Source organism: Anthonomus grandis, chromosome 12 (assembly GCF_022605725.1).
Source record: "Anthonomus grandis grandis chromosome 12, icAntGran1.3, whole genome shotgun sequence".
Lineage (NCBI taxonomy): Eukaryota > Metazoa > Arthropoda > Insecta > Coleoptera > Curculionidae > Anthonomus > Anthonomus grandis.
In genome coordinates, this window is record NC_065557.1 from 22,657,119 (window position 1) to 22,672,836 (window position 15,718).

The following is a 15,718-nucleotide window of genomic DNA, read 5'->3' on the forward strand; positions in this document are numbered from 1 at the left end:
TAATATAAAATACCTTATTTGGTGAAGTTTAGAAGTCAACTTTTAATTCTTAAAACTATAGTTACTCTTGGAACTATAGTTACATGAATATGAAAGGAGGTAAAAGCTGTTGATTTGTAAGAAAGCACTTGTAATATTATTGGATTAATTTAAAAATATAAAAATTGAGATATTTGTCCTTCTCATTTGCTTGGTTTATTTACAGAGGCGTAATTGCTATGGTCATGAAAAAAGGCGTTGTTGAAGAAAAATGTTGCGATAATAATTTTACTAAAATATACCGACAATCAAAAATTGATATTTTTTTAATTAAATTTTTTGAAGAAAAGAAATAATCACTACATTGATTTTTGTGATCTCCGCCAAAGAACGTCATTTAAAAAACTCAAAACACACAAAAAGTGATGTCTTCAAAAAAAAACGCTTTCTTTCCTGACGATATCAATTATTCAACCTAGCAATCGAGTTGAAACTGAAAAATTATTTACAGCTTTTTCTTTTGATCACTTTTATTAACCGATTTTTTTCCAAAGCTCCTAGATTGTTTATAGCTGAAATATGGTACCTCGCCACCATTACTGAAATACCATATACTTTTGCAGTTCTTATCTGTGGATGAAAAATATTCAAAATGCTTTTTAAAAGTATTTTTATAGTGGCTCACCTTTGTACATCACGAATTTATACACCGGTACAACTTAAAATACTTTTCTAGACAACTATAGATTTCGCGTTTACATAATTATTCTGCCTTATTGTAAATTAAAAAAAAAGACATTCTAAAAGATTGTATTTATTTCCTTCAGTTTTTAAAACGGATTGTATTTGTCTGTTGCATAAAGTATTTCCAAAGCTTTCAAAAAAGCTCTATAATCAACCTCGTCCCGCATTCCTCTCTCAAATCCAAAACATTTACAGATCACATCAAACTCTTTGTTTGATATCAAGTTGTACATTCCGCGTAGTGTTAAGGCCTTTAGGAAATGTGTTCTTGATACTGTACCACAATTCGTTTTGTCAAAGTCCTAAAAAGAAAAAAAAAGCTAAATTATAATTTATTTGACAAATAAGTCAAAATTTTCCTTCGTAAAATAGTGTTGTAATCAGCAATATTGTAGAATTTCAGGTTAAACACAATTTTAAAACAAATGAATTTTTCGACAGTTCCTTTTTGAAAAACATATTAAAACTACTTGCTACCATACCTTAAGAACAGATGATAGGTTCATTTGCAAATCAGGTTTCTTGGACAATTTCTGCATGGCCACTCCTAGAACCAACCGCTCGTCGAAGTTCAAGAAGTTTTTCTCACAATCCTTGGTTGGAACATGCTGAATCGGTACTATAAGTGGAGCTCTTTCCAAACAAGATTGGGTGAATGCTTCTTCCACAACATTTGCGAATCGTTGATAGTCAATACACTCACGCCGCAGGGGAGACGCAAATCTAATCATACAATATATCATGTAATTTTTTTTAAAATTAGATATAAGTTACTCTTCTTATACTATTTGTTCTTAAAACTTTTTTTTACCTTTTAAAAGGTAAAGTTTTAAAGGTACTACTCGTCAAAAATACGATGATACTTGGTAAAAAAAAATCTGCGTAGAGCCCAAAGCGAGAACGCATTCGGAGCTTCGCTTTGGGTCTAAACTACTAGTGTTATACGCTCGTAAATTATTACTAATAATAAAATTATTAGTTTTAATTTATTCTAATAGGTAGATAGTTAATACCTACTATTATATCATGTTAGAGTATCTATACCCACTTATAAATAGTATAGATAATCTTAAACTATTTAAGAAAATATACACTTTTTTAATAAGTAAATTTTATAATACGATCTCCTAATAAACGTAAAGAAATGTTGTTATGTGTCATTTTGTTATGTCCCATTGATGTTGATGGGCACATACATATTATATTTCAGGAGGTATTACTTGTAGGCCTGTATACCTATTAAAAAGAGTAAAAATTTAGAATAAAATTAAAATGGAAATAAATGATGATACCTTCTTATGAAATTTTGCTAACGGCTTTAAATTATAATTATTATCTTAACTTAAAAAGGTCAAATAAACAAAAAAAATACTAAGACTATTTTATTCTTAGCTTAATTACTTAAATAAACACTAGAACACTATTTACAAAAATTACCGTTTTACTTTATCTTAAAAATTATTGAAATATTAAAATTAAATTGACGGCTAAATTTCGTCTTCTGACTCGGCACTACTGTTTTCCAAAAAATCCGAATCACTATCGCTGTCATCTTCTTGCAAATTTATAAGTAGCTCATCCACAACTAGGTCCAGAGCTGGTTCTTGTTGCATAAAATAACGCTCAAAAGAAATCGCATGATCACAGCATTTTGTCCACTTCTCTTGGAAATATTCAGAAAAAAATTCGTCACAATACTGATCGACATTTGCAAATTTAAAATCTATTTTTTTATCAGCAACATATTGTTTTAAAGCAGCCCATACCAACTCAATTGGATTTAAGTCCGGGTGGTAGGGCGGTAGTCTTAAGACTGAATGACCTGCATCGACCATTTGACCAAGCTTATCTATTTGATAGGTTTTATACTTAGGTTTATATATTTTTATTAAACTATATAATTCCGCTTTTAACATTTGTTCTGAAAATGAAATATTGCGTTGTCTCCAGTTCTTCATTACATCTTTCTTAGAGGCCATAGTAGGATATTTTTCCACTTGAACGTTGTGATCTATAATTAACACACTATTGGCTGGAATGTTCGGAAGGAGTTTATCTTGAATCCATTTCTTATAATTTGTAAAGTTCATATCATTATGGTAGTCACCCGACTTACTTAGTTCCAGATTTAAATTTTAAATACCCTTTTTTTATAAAACCCATTTCACCGCCTGCATGAACAATAATCATTCTTTGCCCTTTTGATACTGGACTATGAAGGCCTTCATTAGTATTGTCTCCCCGTGTTTTTTTTATGGGTATGCGAAGAATGAATGTAGGTTTTATCCATATAAATTATGGGGCGTTTTTCTTCTCTATATTGCTTCATGCTTCTAAGAAAATTACTTCTGAGCACTTGTATGTCTTTTCCATTAAAATTTTTCTGTTATTTTTAGCCTTTTTCCATCGAAATACCATTTCTCTCATTACTTTTCTTATAGTTTCATAGGACCCTGCGTAATTATTTGCTTCATTTAATTTTTTAGTTATTTGTCGCAAGGTAGGCACTCGTTTTTCCGTAACATAAAAAGTTTATTATGATTCGACGGAGAAGGCCGCGGTCGAAATCGTCCAAGTTGGATTTTGATGCAGCTTTAATTCTGTTTTTGTTGGACGTTGTAAATGATGTTGAAGCACCCTCTTCAATATTTTTCATTTCCCTAGAGATACGTTTGATGGTAGCCAGACTTACTCCTGTTGCTAAAGCAGCACGCTCCTGAACTTTTTTAAAATCTTTTAGAGGCTGATTTTGTGCGGCCTCTTTTTGCATAAAAAAAGTACATTAGCTACCACCTCTCTCGTTTGTCCTGACAAGCCTTTTCTGTTTAATTTCGAATGAAATTCCATGTTAACTATTAAAAAACACTTATCCAAAACTATCTTATAAACATCAACAACTTTAACACTTGAAAAACTGAACACTCTAAACACCATAGATTAATACTAACCATTTGTTTCGGACTGTAGGTACAAATATTTCGTTCTCAAAAATGCATGAAATAATGAAGGAATATTGTAGAATTTGGCCGCGATTTTGTGCGCATCGGAGGTAGAGCTTGATCCACGTCTCTTCCTATTCTTGACAAGTTGTAAAGGTTTAAACATTTTGACCCAGTGGCGGATTTACTTTTGCCGCCCCTAGGCGATTTGTAACTCGCCGCTCTTATCCAATTTTGATCATTTTTTTGTTAGTGCTTAACTAATAAAATTGTTAATTATTTTCAGAGGAATATAATGAAAAATCATGGAAAATTTCTTCACAATCTATTGACAGAAACTAATCTGACTACTGTCAAGGACGCAGAACCATTTAACTTATCTTTCGCCAGTTAAGATTGATAATAGTATTAAAACATGTTTCGACAGAACATGATCTTTCAGCCCTACAATTTGAAATAGAAAGTTGAGAAAATATTCTGAATGCAATGCAAAAAATATACTTCTACCAATTTACCTACGTAAATTAATACGAATTTTGCCGCCGCAGGCAATGTCCTATGTTTCCTGTAAGGTAAATCCGCCACTGTCGTTAACAATCTGTTCAAATAAGTAATGAATATTAAAATACATGAAATAAAAATTGTTAATTTTTAGATTTATTTTGGTCATAATTTAGTACCACAGTTGCAGGACTTATTCAGAAATATTCTAAAAGAAATATGTATATTTTGATGTTGATTATCCATTTAGCTGTTCTGTAAATGGGAATAGCAAAGTCATAGTTCTGTCAATTTCATGAAGTAATTAAGGAGCAATTATTGCATGTAGTATGCTATAAAAATATATAGTTTTTTAAAATTTATATTTACTTATCTTTATTAATAGTAGTAACCAATTAACAAAAGAAAAAACTTAATTTTAAATTTGTAATTTTTCAATTTATAGTCAGTATGTCTATTAAATTTAGAAACTTTTAAGTTTAAAGGAACAATTTCTTTAAAACATATCTTGTACACTTTCAATGGCATCAATCTGAGATCTCTAACAGATACTGACTAAGAATACTCTAAATGAGATCGTACCAATGAACAAAACAAGACTTTAAGTATAAAACATGGAAAATCATCACAATGCAAATTATTTTGCCACATTCACAAAGGCATCTTAATTGTGAGACACCTTGACCCTGTACAACTGTCCCAAATTCGAGCGTGACCATTGGGATCTCGGAAACTGTAAGAGTTACGGGGTCGGTTAAAAAGGAGGCAAAATTGCGCAATTTGAAGCTTAATAAAACGACGTTTAAAAAATTTTAAATTTCCGGAGATATCCAAAAAACCGAAATTTGTCAAAATCGTTTTTACCTTCTACCGACTTTATTTTTTAAAGAGACATCGGAAAACTAAAAACAGTTTTTCATTGGCACTTTTTATGTCCTACAACATGACGCAAAAAAATAATCCGACGTTTCGTTTTTTTTCGATCATCATCAATTTTATTTTTTCTTATGGGCGCCATATTGGATGTTCTCATTTTTAAAAAGTATTTTTAATTGCCTTTAAAATGAGGTATTCAACTTGCATGTCCCATTTCTCCTTCTAGTACTTCCCATAAGAACTCCATGAGTGCAAGAGAGAAAGATATATCAATGGGATTTCTAAATAAATTGATTTTATATAAACTGAAGCTATAAAGTACTCTGTATTTAATATAGTTTTTTTTTTAACCAATTCAATGAAAATGTATCCTTTTATTTTATTAAGTTTAACCGGCTAATGTCGTTTTGTCATGGCCTACTATATAAATTTAAGAAAATCAAAATATCAGGTTAGGATCTGCATACTCAACATCTGTAAATAACGCCATTTTTACAATTGCGATATTTACAAATGTTGTTATTGCAGGAAAAAATATTTCGTATCTTTAATAAAAAACTCTAAACAAAACGAAAACCTGTACGCAAATGTAATTTTTAAACAATACTTCAATAATTAAACATTTATTCAAAATTCAAGGCGTACTTGTTTTAAAATTTGCTAATTTTTGTAGGCGCTGATGAGTTTACGAAAAAGTGTACTGTAAGAAAAAGTTAAACAGCAGCTACGTAGCGTACATACATAATGTTGAAAGCTTGTAATAACACAAATGTTTGTGTATAAGTAGATATATCCACCGATGTTACAAGGCCAAACTTCACAAGTGGCCTTGTGAAGAACCGATTTTAGGCGGATAACCATAATTTATTGGTAATTACCGCGGTTATCCTTGGTTTTTACACGCCAAACAACTACATCGACGTCACAACTTATTTTCGTGTAAACGTTTTGGTATAACCAGTGTTTATTAATTATAAATAGTAAATAATAAACAGAAACAACTTTATTTTGTGTACTGCATTCTCATTTCTTACATAATATTCCTTTATAAATAATCATATTTCCTAATCTCTTGTATTTATTTTTTGTGTTTGTAGTTCCTATAATTTCTAATTCTAAAATAATACATCTTTGTTGTTTTGGAAGAATTTTTTGTTACATTAATTTGATTGTCCATGATGACCAACTCTATTTGTAATGCTGATATTGCTAATCTAAGAATAACACTTATGTGCTTACTGGCTGTCGTTTTTTTTATGAAAATTTCGTGTTGGTTTTATATAATATTTACGGCAACCACTTTAGTCCGAAACGCAAGAAATAATTCTTGCTTTGAAGGAGAAATATATCCCTTTTAATAAAGTGCCTTTAACAGAACTTCGGCTAATGGAGTACAACGTATATAAATTCAGACTTTATTTTTTTTTTAAGATTGTTTTGGATTTTCAAATAACCATTTAACTAAAAATGAAAAACTACTAGGCAGTTGGGTATTTACCGCTAATGTTGGTGGCAACTTTGACAGTAGATTGATGACGCCACTTTTGAAAAACCAACAGCACCTAAACGTTTTGGTAAATACCAATCGGAAATTGGTAAAAACCAAAACGCTTTATTTATTCGCCTAAAATCGGTTATAGTTTAGATGTATTGTAACTTTAAACATTTCTATTCTTAGGTATACGTTTCATGCACAGACCGCTATTTCAAGGCGTATTTACAATCTAAAATGAGTTGGGATCTTTAAAGTGTCACTCAATTTAGTGGCATATTTTTTAAATAGTAATGTATAAAGATTTTAGGGCAAAAAATACCCGAGTTCGATGTGTACAAGGTGCCCCAAAAATAACAAATTGACAAAACACCTATTTGTCAATTTGCTGAATTTGGCACTGAAATTCTGTTACTTTTTACACGTTATTTTTCACATTAAATAAAATTATTTTACTATAGTACTTACACGTCCATTAGAGTTTCCACCTCATTACACGTTAGATCGAAACCACAAGTAATTAATGCTCGATGGAAATTTATTCTGCTTATAACTTGTTCATTGCATCTGTAGAAAGAAAGACCTTATAATATTTTGCTTGATGTTAATTATTCCTATAAATCATCAGCTACACAGTTGGTTCTTACTTGTCAAAGTCTCTTAAGAATTCCAACACTCTGATCCTTTCCCTGACTACCTTTCCCTTAATTTTAGCCATTATATGAACAATATCCTTTTCTTCTCTGCTTGGAGGTTTTTTAGTGGGTTCTGCGTTAAGTCTCTTCATGTCTTCCAGAAATCGGACATACTATAAATAATAATCATATAAATTTAAGAATATGTAAATCCAGGTTTTTATGTATACGGCTGTGTAATTATAACCTTAAAAAATATAAAACCTAAGTGCTTAAAAAATAAGGCATGTATACCAATGGCTCATCTGTCGGCTTAGGTTCAACCTCTCTTAAAAACCAGACATAGTTAAATCCCATATCGTTTTTAAATCTTTCTTCTAATGCAAACAGTTCGTCATCTGACAATAATATGCCATTAGAATTCAATGCCTGTCTCATCTGGGATCGACTGACATGTCCGTTGTTATGTCTAGAAAAAATGTAGACTAAAAAACAATTCTCATTAAAACTCAATATTTAACGAGTTTAAATGTGCGGGGTTCTATTAATTTGTAAAACGGATAAATAAAACAAAAATCACGATTTCTGCTAATAATTTGCCGTAGTTATTCCTAATATTGTAACACTCATAAAATATTCGAACAAACTTATTTTACGTATTTCAATGGCATACTTATAATATTCATATAGAATGTTAACAACGATTGCTTTTGAATGCGATTAAAATGTATTTAAGAAAGGACTAAAAAAATCACTTACTTGTCAAAATCTTTAAACATGGGCTTTAAGAGAATCCGTCTATGAATAATTTTTTGCTTTACTTTATAAACAGCATCCTCACATAAGTTTCTGTGTTCGGTGTTTACACTTTGCCAATTTTTTCCACCAAGTTTAGTAGCCTCCAGTTCTTCGCTCCTTGGTAATTCTACTTTTAAGTCTGGATGTTTTTCTAACTCCTGAGGAAAAAATCATGTTAAAATAAAAGAATGAAAAGGAGTGTGCTAAATATTAGATATGGAAGTTGTTGGTATTACTAGGTGGGAAAACATCAGGGAAATTGTTTTGATAATAGTGCTAGTAAGTATCTATTAAAAGCTGTTAAGATTACCGACAAATTAAAAATAGTCATATAACATCTCTTAACAGTATGAATATAAAATAAAATAAAAATTTTCCACAGAAATATATAACTTCGATGGGAAGTTATATATGTGAGATACCATATAATAAATTTCACAATAGCTATATAGGTAAGGATTTCTTCTTTGCTTCTCAGATTTTTGGAAACAGATTCTTAAAATGTGTTTAAACAGCTATGAAATTTTTTATTCCGGATAAAATATTTGGTATATCTTTCTATCCTGGTACAATAATTCACTTATTTTAATAAAACTAGATATAATAGTATCCTTATAATTGGAACCTTTGGTGTGACACTCGAATCACAAAACAGTTTTACCACTAACCAACTCTTTGGGTCGGAGGTCAGCAAACGCCCATAACTACGCAAGGTGATGGCTTAGGTGCCGGCTCCCGTCGAGGAACCGAACGTACTACAGGTGATCTAACATCCCTGAATATTTCAAAATTTTAAGAAGTACGCAGGAGCGCTGTTCTGGTAGGGTGTGATAATAAAAAGAATGTTAAAACACTGCAATCACAGTTCAGGGTAAGTCTTGGTAGCAATTACTCAGTGGAAATACCGAAATTAAAAAGACCCAAATTAAAAATTATACATGTAAATCCGGATGATACTGGTATAAAAGAGTCTGATGAATCAGTTGTAAATAAGATCGCGCAAGGAAACAATATTGATGTCACTAATGGCATGAAAGTACTTTCAAATCGAAACAAAAACATGTATTATTTTAGAATTAGATCTTAAAACACACAATATGTTACTTAAACTAGAGAAAGTCCTCCTACTTTGACTCTTATTATTGGTCCATATGCCCTGTGTTCAATTATGTTAGTGTTCTTCATTGCTTTAAATGTATGAATTTCGGTCATTTTGCTTAGGACTGTAAATCCAAACAAATATGTTCGGGGTGCTCTTGAGGAACATCTATATATAAGAACTGCACTTCACAGGCATTGGCATTTATAAATTGTCTTAAGTTAACAAATAGAAAAGGTGAAAACTTAAATGTAAATCACTCATCCCTCGACAAAAATTGTCCCTGTTTATTAAAGGCAATTCATTTGCAAAATATAAGGTAGAATATTTTTGTGACGCTTAATTTCCTGTATTATCAACTTAGAGCATACACATTATATTTATACCTACTAGGATGAGTGAAAGTTATAACAAAGATTCTGTTTTTTGAATGGCACATCTAAATCTTAGATCGGTTTTTACTACGTTTCAGAATTTTGTAAATATGGTATTTACAAAGTCAGACGACTTTGATGTGGTGGCAGTTACAGAAACATGGTTAAATGGAAACGTAATATCGGATGTGGTCTCTATTCCATGATTTTCTTTCTACAGATGTGATCGGACGGAAGGTAGAGGAGGAGGTATAGGTTTGTATGCGAGAAACATGTTTTAGTGTGAAAGATTGTATATACAAGAAAGTGTAAATGGGTTTGAGAACATGTGGGTTAAAATGAAAGTAAATTGTAAGTGCTCACTTGTGGTTGGGGTTATTTATATAACTACAAATAACATACCACAATCTGCTCTAGCATTGGGTAGTTCCTTTCCAGATATATTGCCTATGTGTGATTGTATAACAGTTCTGGGAGATTTGAACATTGACATGTTGTCTCCTAGTGTGTCAAACCCAATTAATGACTTATTTGATGTCTATGGATTTAGTGAAATTATCGAGGATGGATCCAATATTCATAAGCAATCCTGATATTGTAACTTCTGTAGGTACCTTAAATGCTGACAACCTTAGTGATCACAGGTTAACATACTGTCATATCAAATTACCGGCGAAGAAAAAAATCTCAAAACTCGTTACGTTTAGAAAGTTCAAACAATTTGATGAGGGTCAAATTAATAATGAATTTGCATCACATCCGTTGGGATGATCTTTATTATAAGCAGAGTATTGATGATAAAGTGGCCTTTTTCATTTCTAAACTAACTTTCCTATTTGAAAAACACATTCCCTTTAAGACTGTTAGAGTGAATAAACCCTGTTCACCTTGGCTAACACCTGCATGCATCAAAGGCATAATGAATGAACGGGACAGAGTTTATAGGAAATATAAATTAAATAAAAGTGAAGAAAATTGGTCGAATTATAAAGAATTGCGAAATCTGACGCTGGCGACGGTCCGTAGGGAGAAACTGATATATTTGGAGTTCCTTGAAAATCAAAAAATCTAAAAAACTATCGAAAGGATTAAGACAAATAAATATATGCCAAAAGAAAAGCTGCTTGATCGATATTCCATCATTTTTGCATGACCCAGACATAGTTAACAATTATTTCCTAAGTGGGTTTAAAAAGAATGATAACTGTAAGGATCAAGTGCAGCATTACGCAAGCAATAATCTGAACCGAGAGCTACATTTTGGTTTTTCAATGGAATCTCCAGAGTCGATTTCTAAGCATATGTGTGGCTTAAAATCAGATGCTGCAGGTGATAATATTTTATTGCAGATGCTAAAGATGAGTCTTCCTGGGTTATTAACTATCTAACTCACATCATAAATGTCTGCTTGGAATATGGGTATTTCCCGGTACTCTGGAGGACTTCAATCATATGTCCAGTACCCAAAATTCGGAAATCATCTCGTGTTGAAGATTTTAGACCAATTAGCTTGTTACCTGTTGTATCAAAGGTACTTGAGAGGGCTGTTCATTCTCAGGTATTAAAGTACCTTGAGGAAAATAAACTTCTCCCATTGCACCAATCTTTAGAGCGAGGACACAGTACTACAACAGCCTTAGGCAGTTAATAGTTAGAAGAAATAATTCTTTTTCTGTACCAGAGGATATTGTTTCGGGGGTCTCACAGGAATCAATTCATGTTCCTCTGCTTTTACTTGTCTATGCTTTTGATATATTCCAGGCTGCAAGAATTCTCATGTCCAATCTTATGCAGATGATACGCAATTACTTCATTAACTTAATTCTTCAAACCCACATGTTGCAAGAGATCTTCTCAACCAGATTGTGGAATACTCGAATAATCACAACTTAAAACTAAATGACAGTAAAACTGAGACCTTACTGTTTTGCAAAGAGAATAAAAGGGTAAAGTTGGAGAATGATTTGTGTGTTTATATTTTTAGTGAGTTATGGCAAAGATTTTTGATAAGCTTGTTATAGCTCTAAGCTAATTGGCTATTACTTCAGCCATAATTATGCTTTTTATATTGGCAAATTAATTGATACCATTTATTAACCTCTTGGGGTATCCAAATTTGCTAATTAGATCTATGAAATATGGACTCCAATTTGTACACAACCTATCCTCCAAAGGCTAAGCGTAAACATGACGTTAATAAATTTAAACATATCGGCTTTGACGGACTGTTGTATTGTTTTTTTTAAATGGAAGAGAAGAGTTTTAATTACGACCTTAAACTGCTTATATTGCTTTTGACCGTTCTAGACTCTTAAGGCCGTTGGATCAGAATTTGGATTGTTTGTAACAAGTTAGAATGGTCTTAATTTGAACGTGTCAACTGAACTGTGTAACGTCCTTTTCTACGAACAAAAACGGTAACTATTTTGTATGCAATGTAAATGGAGATAACCTGAAAAAGTTGAAGCTTTAAAGATCTTAGGGTTAGATCTGATTAGTTTTCAACATTCAGATTACTTCCAATAATAGCGAGAAAGGGATACCGGCAGTTTCGCTTAATTTTCTCGTCATATATTGAAGCACTTAAATATTCCTGTTATACCAAGTTTAGTGTATGTATATTTCCACTCCCCGAATTTTCAAATCATTAAAGTTTATTAGGTTGCTGGCATTCAGGCTGGGACTAGATGTCTCTGATATTGAACATGATATTGATCTGTTGCAACAGATTGTAACAGATCCTCAATTTTCATGCAGGAGATTATTTTTAAAGCTTATTTTTCCTATATTATCATTATCTTACCACTATTTTATGAAATATGCCAAAGATGAAATACCAATGTTGTAAATGTGTGAAAACTGGTTTCTGTGAAAGACGGTTTCTGTTTCTAGGGCAATCTTGACAAGCAGTTGTGTGATTTTATATTAGGTCAAGTATTTTGTATAATAATATTAGTGGAAATGTACGGTAGCAATAAATACAGCATAGATATTTGAAGAACTGCAATGGATTGTTGGCTTAATACAGCTTTCTGATTTAAACATTAAGAAAAAGTCGCTTACCTTTACAGTAAATATATGATCAATGTCATCTTCAAAAGTTTTCCAACAAACTCTGGTTGGATCGCATGGATCTCTATACTGATTGATTACTGCTTGAACATCAGGTAAAGATAAAAAAAATCTCTGCTTTCCACTTAAAGCTAATGCATCTAGTCCCCGATGAAACTGATCTACAGTGATTCTTCCCGAATTCAGAAGATCAAAATGCTAAAAGTAATATTTAGAAGTTATGACAAAAGTAGTTTATTGATTTATAAAACCTCCAAACGGATAACCTACTTTAAAAAAGGTTTCCACTCTCAGTCTGTTTCTTAATACATGTTCCTGTATCATTGATACTGTAGTTAGAATATGCTCAATTTTCTTTGGATCCTCTAAAGCTGGGTGAAAGATCGTTTGTTTCCCAAATAATTTAGCTGCCATTATTTTTCCTATTTCTGGACGAGGCAATTTTGGAAGTTCTGCATTAATAACACGTCCAGGAAATATTGCCATTATATCCTAGTAAGAAATATTAAAATATGTACTTTATTTTTAAAAGCCCTTCGTGATTTTACCCCGCTGAGATCCAAAATTCCATTTCTGTCTAGGTACTGAATAACTTGATCGATGGCGTGTATGAAAGCTATATAATTCAGAGTATAGCTATCCTTCAGATATTTCTTGACCAATAAGTTAAAATCATCTGCTGACAATAATATATTTAGATATGCCAAAATTCTTGCAAAGTGTGCTATTGTAACGGTCCCGTTATTCTTAGAAACCTGTAAAACAAAAATATATTTAATTTTTTTCTATCTGAATTCTAAGGCCAATGTTTTAAAATTCTATTATTTACATCGTTTAAAAGGGTGACAAATAAACTTATTACATTTTAAGAACTTTTGTCGCATAAGCATTCTCTGAAGTTTTTTCACAAGAATTATGGTCACCTTCTTAATATAACTAACAAAGCAATTTTTGTTCGACCAACTTTGAGCCGCTCTCTTTACGAAGACCGTTGTTAAAAAAATCAAAAATAATTATTGCCAAACCCATAACCAAAAAAAAGTCTGAATTTGTATCTTTACATTTGCGCTTCTTATCTTGACAAACATTTTATTTTCAATTCTCTAACATCCTAATTAGTGCTATCTAAATTAGTTCTATCTTAGTTACAGATTTTTTTACTTCAATTCTGTTCACCCCTCATTTATGATGATTAAATCCTTCTATTCAAAAACTTTATTGGCCTTCACTGGATTTAATTAATCAAAGCATCAGTAGACACTCTTTGACGTAAATTACTTTATGATTTATGTCATTTGCTACATTTTACTTAGACTTGTTAAGAAATGATAATAGACTATGAAAATTTACTAAAGCCGGGGTACTATGCATATAAAACAAATAGTTTACTTACTAATTCATAGTCTTGAAAATACGGCCGAAGTATGAGTTTTTTCATGTTGACTAGTGAAGCAATTTTAGTTAGGAGTACGTTTAACCTCCTCTCTTCAGAAATACTTAATCTGTTGGTATGTAGAGGATCTTCCCATTCTAGACCCGTCACTATAGAGCTGTTTTGGCTAAACTTTGGCACTAAAAACAAATAAAATATAAAGTGAGTACTAGATAATAATATCTTGAACAACTGTTTAACAAAGAGGAGTAAATCATAGATGATCCTTAAAATATACACGCAGTATCTATAAATGAAAACTACCAACTTTTTTTTATGCGCTTTCGTTTAAAAGTCCACTAGGATATATATAAACTCTGTACCCATATTCTTCAATGTAACCGTTTTTCTCATGTCCAACTCATTATTCAAGCTATTGCAAGAGTCAATTACTTTATACACCACGAAGTACACTGGGTACATTTTGGAAATACTAAATTATGAACGATTAACAAATCAGTTGTGACATACCGCTATCGTTTATGACATCACATAACTGGGTATAGTAAATGCGACCATCGGGGACTCGAAAATAGTCTGCTAACTCTGCGACTTCTTGTTCGGAAAGACCAATTGTTCCTCCCAATTGTCCATGAATTACAGAAATAAATTGTGATTCTAAAATAAATTTTGCAATAAATAACATGTATTTTTAAACTTTATTATTGACTAATTTTTAGATAATTAGACACTGTTAAATTTTTCTTATTGGCCATATTTATGTTTATGATTATAAGTAGCAATAAGATAAAATAAGCTCTAATTAACACTAATATAAAAACTACATCTACATATCTACAAACATTAGATGTATTATTTAAATTAAAAGTATAAAAAAAGCTGAATAAATACCTGATATAAGACAATTTTTGTGGGGGTCTAAGGGTTTAAAATATTCCGATAGGTTTATTCCCATACGGAAAATCGCAGCACGGATTTTGTTGCAGGTTCTCCAGACATCACCTAATTTTAATTGCTAAAAAACCTTGTTGTTAAAAGTTAAAAATGATAAATACATTAATTAAATAAAATTTTGCGATGTAGGCTGCTTTTTGGATTAGTTATTTTAATTTAAAATTTCGCCATAAAAAAGTTTTAAAAGTTTTTGTCGTTCGTAATTACTTAATTGCAGATATTTCTTTAAAAATATTTCGCTATAAGTAGTTGAACGTATAACGGTTAAGATAGTAAAATGTTTTTATACTAAATTTAGTGTAAGATTGAACTAATAATAAGTCTTACCTTACAATGCATTTTGAAAACTGTATTTTCCTATCTTCCCAATATTCAAAAAAAGTTTATAGTAATGGCATAACTAGAATAACAAAATTTGAAATCTAAATGTAAAGGTAGTTTTGACACTTCAGGTAATTGTTACTTATACATGGGATGCATTCGACATAAGTACAGTGAATGACTAGTCTTCTCTAATCACACGGTTTCCTTCGTAAAAGAATACCTTAAGATTCTGGTATTAAAATGCGAGTCTGCAAGAGGTAACATTAGGATTGTGCGACGTTGGTTCCTCTGTTATTTTAGAAGAATTATTTGGAAGCCGTTCATAAATTTGAGTATATTTTATCACTATGTACAGTACGACTATGTATGTATATACAGTGCGGCTCTTAATTGTACACCCTCCCCCTCTTACTTCTGAATGCGTTTATATAAAAATTTAGCACACATTATTAGCAACTTAAATACTACTTTTTCGTCCCTAGCCTATTTTGCAAAACTTCAAAATGGTGTCCCGTCGCCAGTAAGAGGTAGAGACATA

General features: G+C 31.4%; 1 protein-coding gene across 1 annotated transcript; it reads right to left on the reverse strand.

Moving 5' to 3' along the window:
- Positions 1-777: 777 nt before the first annotated feature.
- Positions 778-15,326, reverse strand: LOC126743325 (uncharacterized). Its single transcript, XM_050450357.1, has 13 exons — positions 15,184-15,326; positions 14,794-14,917; positions 14,413-14,559; positions 13,903-14,081; positions 13,058-13,264; positions 12,780-13,001; positions 12,501-12,707; positions 7,926-8,122; positions 7,461-7,635; positions 7,179-7,339; positions 7,000-7,098; positions 1,206-1,446; positions 778-1,025 (listed from the first exon to the last, which is right to left on the reverse strand). The coding sequence occupies exons 1-13, from the start codon at positions 15,193-15,195 to the stop codon at positions 810-812; spliced, it is 2,187 nt and encodes a 728-aa protein (XP_050306314.1). The 5' UTR covers positions 15,196-15,326; the 3' UTR covers positions 778-809.
- Between the last annotated feature and the right edge of the window lie 392 nt (positions 15,327-15,718).